The sequence below is a fragment of the Eutrema salsugineum genome, unplaced genomic scaffold (assembly GCF_000478725.1).
Source record: "Eutrema salsugineum unplaced genomic scaffold, Eutsalg1_0 scaffold_5, whole genome shotgun sequence".
Taxonomy (NCBI): Eukaryota; Viridiplantae; Streptophyta; class Magnoliopsida; order Brassicales; family Brassicaceae; genus Eutrema; species Eutrema salsugineum.
Window position 1 is genome coordinate 589,069 of NW_006256612.1, and position 10,626 is coordinate 599,694.

A 10,626-nucleotide genomic window follows, 5' to 3' on the forward strand; every position below is an offset into this window, starting at 1 on the left:
GTACCGCTTTAGTTCGAGTAACTAGAGAGGAGGAGGAATACTGGAAATTGCGGAGCAAACAGGCATGGTTAAAAGCAGGAGACTCTAACTCAAGTTTTTTCCATGGGAGCGTCCGTAAACGCAGAATGAAGAACACAATTGTGGCGCTCTTAGATGAGGATGGACGGGACCAGTTTTCTGAGGATGCAAAAGGGAAGATTTCGGAGAGATACTTCACAACCCTGTTTAAATCCACTAAGCCCGGAAACTCTAGTGAATTATTACAGGGGATGGAGGCAAGAGTAACACCACTGATGAATGCAGAGTTGGTAAAAAGGGTATCTGATCGAGAAATCAGATTAGCGGTGAAGAGTATCAAAGGAGATAGCGCGGCAGGTGCAGATGGGATGACTGGGCATTTCTTCCAACAATTCTGGGGTATAGTGGGACCGCAGGTGACAGTGGAGGTGAAACAATTTTTTGAAACTGGGAGTTTTCACCACGAATGGAATTTTACGCAGATATGTCTTCTCCCTAAGGTTCCCAACCCTAACAAGATGACAGACCTTCGTCCGATAAGTCTGTGCTCAGCAACATATAAGATCATATCAAATATCTTATGTGCCAGGCTTAAACGATTTCTCCCAGATTTGATATCTCCAACTCAGGGAGCTTTTGTTGCAGGGCGATTGATCTCGGACAATCTCTTGATTGCGCATGAAATGATTCATGGTCTCCACACAAACCCAAACTGCAAAGAGGATTACATCTCCATTAAAACAGATATGTCGAAGGCTTACGACAGAGTGGAATGGCAATTCCTTCAAGAATTATTCGACAAATTGGGTTTCGATGCGCGGTGGACAGGCTGGATCATGGAATGCGTAAGATCGGTCTCATACTCAGTGCTCTTAAATGGTCAATCACACGGGTACATCAAACCAGAAAGGGGGTTACGGCAAGGCGATCCTTTGTCTCCTTTCTTATTCATCTTATGTGCGGAGGCACTTGTTCATGTGATGAATAGAGCTGAAAAGGAAGAGAATCTAAGTGGAATGAAGCTATATAGAAATTGCCCTTCAATCCAGCATTTGCTCTTCGCCGATGATAGCTTTTTTCTGTGTCGGGCAACTTTCAAGGAATGCTCAGAATTCCTAAAGTGCTTGAAGCTGTATGGAGACTTCTCTGGACAAGAAATTAATTTCCAGAAATCGGCAGTGACTTATGGCGCGGACATAGACCCTTTTCAACGGAGATGTATTGGGAACATGCTTGGTATCGAGAAAGAGGGAGGAGATGGTAAGTACCTGGGGCTACCGGAATGTTTTTCGGGTTCTAAACGAGCTTTGCTATCTTTCATTACTGATAAGCTTAACAAAAGGCTCAGTGGATGGTATGAAAAGACACTATCTTTGGGGGGAAAAGAGATTCTGTTGAAGTCTATTGCCATGGCTCTTCCTGTGTATGCAATGTCCTGCTTTAAACTCACAAAGCATCAGTGTCAGAAGATTACACAAGCAATGACAAATTTTTGGTGGAATTCCTGCGAGAAAAAGAACAAAATCCATTGGATATCCTGGAAGGAGATGTGTAAATCAAAGGCAAAATGAGGTCTTGGATTTCGTGATGTTGAAGACTTCAATCAGGCTTTGCTGGCCAAACAAGCGTGGAAAATTCTCAATGAGCCAACCACATTGTTATCAAGGCTGTATAAAGGACGATACTTTCCAAATAAGAGCTTTTTGGAGTTAGGGGAAGGGTACCGGCCATCATACGCATGGAGAAGTATCGACTTTGGAAAGGAGTTATTGAAAAGAGGTCTTATGAAATCTGTTGGGGATGGCTCAAACACTGCAGTATGGCTGGATAAATGGATTTTTGATCAACAGCCGCGTAGACCTATGAACAGACAAGCACAGATAGATCTGGAACTCAAGGTCTCATCCCTCATTTCCGAGGAAGGAACTTGGAGGCAAGACCGATTGATGGAATTATTCCCACCTGAAGATGTGGAGCGCATTCGGGCTTTACAAATCGGAAAGGTGGAAGACAAGTTCATTTGGGCTTTTACAGAGCAGGGGGCTTATACGGTCAAGAGTGGACAATGGTTTATCTCAAATCACCCCTTGGTGCCACAACCACATCAGACTCTGGTGGAACAAGTCCGTATTTCGCTCAAACAGCGAATATGGAAAATTCGCACTGAACCAAAAATCCGTTTCTTCCTGTGGCGAACCTTATCTGGAGCTTTAGCTGTGGCAGATAGACTGCAGACGCGAAGAATACAGGTGGACACGACCTGCAAACTCTGCAACCAGGCAACTGAGTCAATCAATCATGTCATGTTCCAATGTCAGGCGGCACAACAGATACTGAATGCCACACAAATCCCATTTCCGAGTCACGGCTTTGCAGACACTTTGGAGGAAAACATGGCCTACATCTTTGATTTGGTGGAGTCGGATGTATTGGAAGAAAACATTACTGTCCGAATACCGTGGATCATGTGGAACATATGGAAAAATAGGAACGCAGTCATATACGAAGGGAAACAGGAAACGATGGCGGTTTTAACTCAGAGAATCATAGATGACGTTCAGGCGTGGGTAGAGGCAAACAAACATTCTTTGGAACCTGAAAACAACTCTCTGAGGGTGCGGGTTCTGGAAGATCGCTGGATTCCTCCACTGTCGGACGTAATAAAGTGCAATGTGCATGTTAACTGGAGGAATGCCAGATTACACTGTGGAGGAGCATGGATGGCGAGAGACCATAGAGGTGAGGTGAAATATCATGCTAGAGAGGCCTTTACAAGCTCCCCCAATCAGATCACCGGAGAGCTAAGGGGTGTAATATGGGTATTGGAAAGTGCAACAAATCTTCATATGCTAAAAGTTCGTATAGCCATTGACTGTAAAGCTGCAATGGATGCTATATCCAAACCAGAGTCGTGGCCGAGGTATAGAGCTTTAACGGAAAAGATACATTTACTCCGCCGAGGGTTCGTGATATGCGATTTCGATTTAGAATCTCCAAAATCAAATCACATTGTTAGAGCAATAGCGAAGAGTGTCCTGCGAGATGGAAGATTTCAATCTTATTTGGCACTAGGGGGACCTTCATGGCTCCACGAACAGATACAACGGGACGTGGTGGCGCATTAGCTAGGAAGAGCCATTGGGATCAGGAGCACTTTGGTGATCTGCATCCCCTTATCTGATTTAAGCTGAGTTGTAGCACTGTAATTGTCCTTTTCTTAGGCTTTGGTGCTATGTTTGTTTTATCAGCTTTGTTTTAGAGGGTTTTAGGATTTCTAAAACTCCATTTTTCCTTTGATTAATGAAATTCAGACGATTAAAAAAAAAGACACACCAACATCTCTGTCCGTTTCATTCATCGTATTTTGGGTATCACCATTTCTCTATTATACTTCTTCTCCAACGAAATCCTGTTGTCCTCAAATTCGCCTAACTCTTCTTTGAAATTGAATATCGGATTTGCTTGGCCAGCTTGTCTCCGGAATTCGTCTGTCTTTGTCTCCAAATTCGTCTGGCTTGTTTCCAAATTCAAATCTCTGAAAATATTTAAGAGTTGCAGAGATTACATTGAAAGGCAGTTTGTTAGTTTGCAGAGATTATATTCGTCAGTTTGTTATTTTTACTTGTAGTTTTTGTGGTCAATTACATTGAGAAGTTTATTTTTTTTATTTAGATATTATACGCTGACTTTTATAGTACTTGGTCAACGATTCAATGTTTGTTTGATTAAAGTTTTTTTTATAAGTTTTTTTTCTTTTGGTAAGTTTTTGTCTGATTTAGATGAGTGTGGCTAAGCGTAGACATAAGAGTTTTTCTTTTGGTGATTAATTTTGTACAAGAAATTGATCCATCTTTTCTGAACCATTGCTCTTTTATGCCTTTTATTAGTGTTGCTTTGTTAATTATTTAGAATCTTTTGTTAATACTGGTTGGTGGCTTGATATTGAGTGCTAAATTTAGTAAATTCTGATTCTTGTTTATGCAGAATGTCGATTCAAACAAATGTGAATTTAAGATTTCCATTACGGTTGTATTCACGTGGTTGTGAGCCAAAACCTAAAAAAAAAGCATCAATTGCCATAGTAAAACCGAGTTTCTAGAATAAGTAGAAAATACTGTTGGAGAAGAAGTATGGACCTACATCCGTGATTCTTCGCTGGGTGTAATTACACAGTTTGTAGAAAATAAGTTCACTTGGTCATCTAAGATCGTCGAGTATCTTCTTGTGAATCAACTTGCATGCAAAAAAAAGCATGAGATGTGGTGCTTGTTTGGAAACACACCAGCTCGGTTCTCTTTGTCGGAGTTTGAAGACATAACGACTTTGAAATGTGCATAGAAGCAAAGGCACATAAAAAGTTGTGGAAGAAGTTGAAAGTAAGCAGGAAGAGCCCTTGCAAGAAAGAGTTGAAAGGAGCTTTAGAAGACGTTTCTTCTTGGTCAAGAGAAGACAAAATTTGTTTTACGTATCTGTGTATTTTAGCAACTTTCATAATAGGTGAGGATGATAAAAAGGAGCTTCCGTTTGAATTTGCTCGAATGGTTTTTGACTTGCCCGAATTTGAGAAATATCCTTGGGGCAGAGAGGCTTTCAAGCGGCTGATTGAATCAACGTGTAAATTTGGAAGCTAATTCATACACATTAGATGGATTTGTACAAACGCTTCAAGTATGGGCTTACAATACCATTCCCAGTCTCGGAGCAAAGATTGGTCGTCCGTCAAACATTGATGGTCCTCCTATTTTGAAATTTAAAGATTTAAAAGGATTAAACAAGGTATATGCACCATACAAAGGTATTCTTTGTGTATTAAGGATGCACAGGAGTTTCCAAAGATAGATGTGGTCGCTTCCCAATAACAGCAAGAGCATGTTCACATGGTATCTTATCGACGTCGTAAACGCCACAAGTACAACTCCTCTGTTACCTGTACGAGACGATTGAACCAAACTAGTAACACAATAACAACAGGTTATAAGATGGTAATAATAAGGTAATATTCAGAGAATATGAGTAGAAAAAAAAAAGAAATCATACCTGTTGTATATCAACAATACAAGCAAATGCACCGCCGGTGACATGGCTATGATGTGCATCTATATGATGCACCATAAGAGTACTGCCAATACTGCATTGATATTCCAGTTTAAGTTCGACTCTTAGAGTAAAGAATGTTTGCAGTGACATAGCTTGTTCCCGCCGTTTCATAAACCACTTCGAAAATAGCTTCCGAAGCTCTTTTAAAAAATAAGCAGTTGGATACTCACGGGCATCTTTAAGAACCTTATTGATAGACTCAGCAATGTTGCTTGTCGTTATGTCATATCTGTCTCTTTGAAAATTTGCGCAAGACCACAAACTAACACCAGCATTCTCCAAATATGTTGCAATATCAGGATTTTGCCTTCGAATCTCGTTAAATAGTGCAACAAACTCAGAAACCCTGTACATCCTTGCAGCTTTTTTTACCAACTTTAGTGTAGTACTCTCTTTAAACTTCATAATGAGGTTTTCATGGAGATGATAGGTACATATTCCTCTATGAGCTTGTGGGAACACCTTCCAAACAGCTTTTCTAATGGATCTATGTCTATCAGAAATAATCACTAGCTCTTGTTGGTCATCACAAATCATACGTAACTGGGTTAAAAACCACTCCCATGAAGCATTATTTTTAGAATCTACAATCCCAAAAGCTAAGGGGAATATCTCACCATTTCCATCCTGCGAAGCGGCGACAAGCAAAACACCCTCAAACTTTCCTTTCAAATGAGCCCCATCAACCACAACCACATTTCTTATAAACCGAAAACCATTGATACATGCACCAAATGCAATGAACAAGAACCTAAACCTGTCTTGCTCGTCGCATATAAGTCTGGTAATTGTACCTGGATTCGCTGCCTTAATCTTATGAAGAAACATAGGCAAATCCTCATACCCACTTTCCCATGTATCTTGTTCAAGCTCACGTGCATGCACTAATGCTTTGTACGACTTCCAATAATCAATAGCAATACCATACACCGCCTTCATGACATCCATAATGTGCATAGGAATAATTCCAACACCAATTTTTCCAAATTTTCTCAAATATAAGTCACCAATACACTTTGACGTAGCTTGTCGATGACGAGAACACCTCTCCGTGACTAAACATGTATGAATGTCTATGTAATTTCACAATTTAAACTCTGAGGATTTTTTGATTGCCGATGCACAAATCTTCCAAGAACAACCAGCGAATGAACAACGTTTTTGTCAACTTATATGTTGACTAATCAAAGTTCTGAAAAATTGTGATCTGCCGCAACTTATATTGTAACTCCGCCTTGGAAGTATATACTTGCCCTATCCTAATACATTCTAGGATCTGCAAAATATTTTGTGTGCCTTCTAAGCCACCAATCATATGCTCTCCAATATCCTCATGGAAAGACATATCTGAAGTAGAACCATATCTACCATCAATAGAAACACGAGTTTGTCCATCTTCATCAAGTTCATCTAAGGAAAAACTGTGTGTCTCATTTTCACCAAATTCTCTAGGCATACCACTATTGACCTCATTTTCTTCACGTCCATCCGGAGCACCATTATGTGCCTCATTTTCACCAATTTCATCAGGAGTACCATTTTTTTCATCAGTTTCACCACCTCTGTCAAGAGTACCACTTTTTTCTGGAGCCTCAACACCTCCATCAATAGTACCACTTTTTTCCTCATATACACTAGTTTCATCAAGAGTTCCTCAACTTTTATGAACTTCACCAATTTCCTGCGATATAATAAATATAGAAAAACAAATCAGAATAGCATAAAATATAGAACTATTTGGCAGACTTTAGATTACGATTTGGCAGACTCATATTTAGTCTGCCAACATATAAAATCCACAAGTTATCGGTAGATGACACTACCCAATCACGCAGACTTATGATTTTTCAGCAAAAAATTGGTAGACTTACATGAAGTCTAAATGTTTTTGGTAGACTTCAAAATCGAATTTTAACAGACATACTAGAAGCCTGCAAAACACTCAGCAGACATGTGTGAAGTCTATACATTTTTGGCAGACTACAAAAACCAATCAGACAAACTTACTTTGAATTTGGAGTGCTTGGTAGACTTTCATGAAATCTACATGTTTTTGCCAAACTTTAAACCGGCAGACTTGTAGTTAGTCTGCAATAAGTCGATAAACTTTCCTATCGCCTGCAAGTTCTTACCAGACTTAAAGATCCTATCTACCAGACTGCTCGCAAGTCTGCAGAGAGAACTTTTAAATCTATAAAAACTATGAGGACATTATGCAAGTCTGCCGACCCAAGATTTAAAGTCTGTTCAAATTACGTACACTTCACGTAAATCTGCCGATCATCAGCAAACTAAAAGTAAGTCTGCATGATGGGCTTTTAAAGTCTTCTGGAAACATGTAGACTTCATGAAGTTCTATCGCCTCCACATTTTTAGCAGATTTAAAGATCCTATCTACCAGACTACTCGCAAGCCTACAGAGAGAACTTTTAAATCTACCAAAACCATGAGGACATTATGCAAGTCTGTCGACCCAATATTTAAAGTCTGTTCAAATTACCTAGACTCCACGCAAGTCTGCTGATCATCAGCAAACCAAAAGTAAGTCTGCAGGATGGGCTTTCAAAGTCTTCTGAAAACATGTAGACTTCACGAATGTCTATCAAGTGTTGTCAAACTTGTAATCAGTCTGTCGGATCAGACTTTAAAGTCTACCCAAAATGCGTAGACTTCATGAAAGTCTATCAAATGTATGTAGACTAAACGTAAATCTACGGAACTAGCTATTGAAATCTACCAAAAACTTGTAGACTCTATAAAGTCTACCGAATTCCATGGACTAAATATAAGTCTGCGAAATTGGCTATTGGAGTCTGCCAAAAAACTTGTGGACTTTACGCAAGTCTACTGATTGTTTATAAACTTTACTTAAGTCTACTTATGAAATCTATCAAAAATAAGTAGATTCGAAGTCTGCTAAAACATGGCAGAGTTCACATGCTTTTCATTTTCTACATGAAACTGGTTTTAGTTACATGAATCTCCATGAACTTTGAATTCTGAAAACTCAGAAAATGATTTTGTTCCTTTTTGACCATGGTTTGTAAGACTTAAAGTGAGTACCTACACACAAAAAAATAGTATTAGAAACAAAATACACAATCTGAGAAACCTAAAAAATTATCAATCTTAATACAGAAATAAAAGAAAACATGAGTCAATTTATGATTTTTTTAAGAAAGTAATAAATTTGATTGTTAATACCTTTGTTGTTTAGTAGATTTTAGTTAAAAATAAAAGATGTCTCATGAGGAAGAAGATGGAACCGAGTACTTTTTCAAAAATGTAACAGAAACCATCGACACTGGTTTTAAAAAAATGATTTCCTTTTTTTTTAAATAGACGTTTTCCTTTAATAATTGTGTATTTATTTGTTTTTAATGTTAGTTTTATTTAAGTTGATTGAATTTCCTTTTTTAATTTATTTTCGTTTTTAATTAAATATAAAAGAAATCAGTAATATAGGAAAAAAAAGTCTTTAAAAAAAATATGGTAATTTTGAAAAGGCTATTTAGACTATTTTTCATATTTTTAAGGTTATTGTAACAAATGTCCTTTTAATCTTTGTACCATCGACTTTTTTGACATTTTTAATTATACATATTTATATGTACAAACATGGACAAGTCTTTTCATGAGAAGTTTGTTAAGATGATTTTAGTAAGCTTTTTTTCCTAAAAATTAAGAAACCTTATTAAATTTTCAATTCAATAAAGCTTTCCTAATTTTCAGGAATAAATTCGTAATAGTTAAAGAAGGTCTTCCTGAATAAGAAACCCTCAATGATCACGTTTTAAATATCTCTTGAAGATTTCGAATGTATTATATGTTTATGTATTTGTTGTTTAACAAACAGTTTCTCTTGATTTGATCGGGTCTAATTTTGTGATGAATAAAGATGATTGAATATCATTAAGAAGCAAGTAGGTTTTCAATGTTTTGGAATAGTATGCTGATTCGGACCAAAAAGAAGTTGTTTACATTTTAATTTCAGACCTAACTACATATTGTTAAACTTTTGGAATCCATGTCTGAATTTTTAATTAGGAATGCCTCCCTAAATATTCAGGAAGGATTCATAATAATTTAGGAATGTCTTCATGACATTCAAAAAACAATAAAAAGGAACAATAAGCGAGTGATCTATATATTTTGTGACGATGATGAAACCAAAATTAAAATCTCTGACGATTTACTAATAAAATAATGTGACGATCCTGTTAAAGTGATAGTAAGAGAAGTGTATGGTGATTTATACAGATTGGAGAGAGACCCAAAGTTTTTTCAAGATAGAGCAATTCTCACCCTGATAAATGCAGACATGAGATTAATAAACAAATACATGTTATCGGAAATACAAGGTAAACATATTTAACGCTTTATAAATATAGATATATGATCTTACACTTGAGCTCCATATCATTATTTTAAGTTATACTTAGTGAACTTCTTTTAATATTTTTCTAGGTGAGGAACATACATAATTTAGCTCGGACAATATTGATACTTCTAATAAGGGCAAGATTGACGAAAAAGTCTACACCCAGGAATATCTGAATATTATTAAGATCTCAGGATTACTGAACCATGAAATTGAAAATAGGAACACTTATTATGTTGCTTCGAAATATTGACCCTAGTGGTGGTTTATGCAGTGGAACAAGACTCTTGGTAACACAATTGGCCAAACATGTTATTCAAGCTAGCCATAACTGGTGAGTATATTAGTCTAAAGGTCTTGATCCCACGAATGTTTGTTTCCCTCACTGAAACAAGGTTTTTTTTTTTAGAATGAGGCGTAGACTATTCTCTATAGCAATCGCCTGTGAAATGACTATCAGTTAAAACCAATGATAAACTTTGCAAAAGGTTGGAGTGTAGTTACCAAAACTCGTATTTTCCCATAGACAACTTTATGTGGCTATATCACGTGTTACTTCGAGAGCTACTTTGAAGATTCTAATAACGTATACTATGGGTAAGCCACAAACCAATAATTTGAATGTTGTATACAAAGTCGTCTTTCAGAATATAAGAAAACGATAGTTTATTTTATTTATTTTGGTTTAGATCTTTATTAATTAAATAGTTTGTTTTAATGACACTTTGGTTTACTTATGCTTCAGAATTGATACTCTTTCTCTTTTTCCATTAATTGTTGTTCTGATTGTCGAGAATCGATACTTTTATTAAACATAAAAGAAATCAGTACAAAACTATAATGGTGTTTGAAAAATACACACTGAAACAAACTGCAAGTTAAAGATCTGCGGTATTGGAATGTTGTACATCAGCAAATATTGATGCACATAACGATAATGGTCACAGTTGATAAAGTGATGAGTTTTTTCAAAAGTACTATTATCCAACTATCAAATTTATGGGTTTGTTAACAATACAGATCACAATACCATTGTCCAACTACTAAAACTTTTCGCCATTATAAAAAAAAAGAAATAAATGGTTCATGATAGTTAGTATAGTTAGAACAGGAAGATATGAAAACATATT

General features: G+C 36.9%; 1 protein-coding gene across 1 annotated transcript; it reads right to left on the reverse strand.

Moving 5' to 3' along the window:
- Positions 1-5,049: 5,049 nt before the first annotated feature.
- On the reverse strand, positions 5,050-6,063 carry LOC112084175. Its single transcript, XM_024153411.1, has one exon. The coding sequence runs from the start codon at positions 6,061-6,063 to the stop codon at positions 5,050-5,052; it is 1,014 nt and encodes a 337-aa protein (XP_024009179.1).
- Positions 6,064-10,626: the final 4,563 nt, after the last annotated feature.

What these genes read in the sequence shown, in the direction of transcription:
- LOC112084175 (XM_024153411.1), bottom strand. Translation starts at nt 6,063, where the DNA reads ATGGATGTCATGAAGGCGGTGTATGGTATTGCTATTGATTATTGGAAG.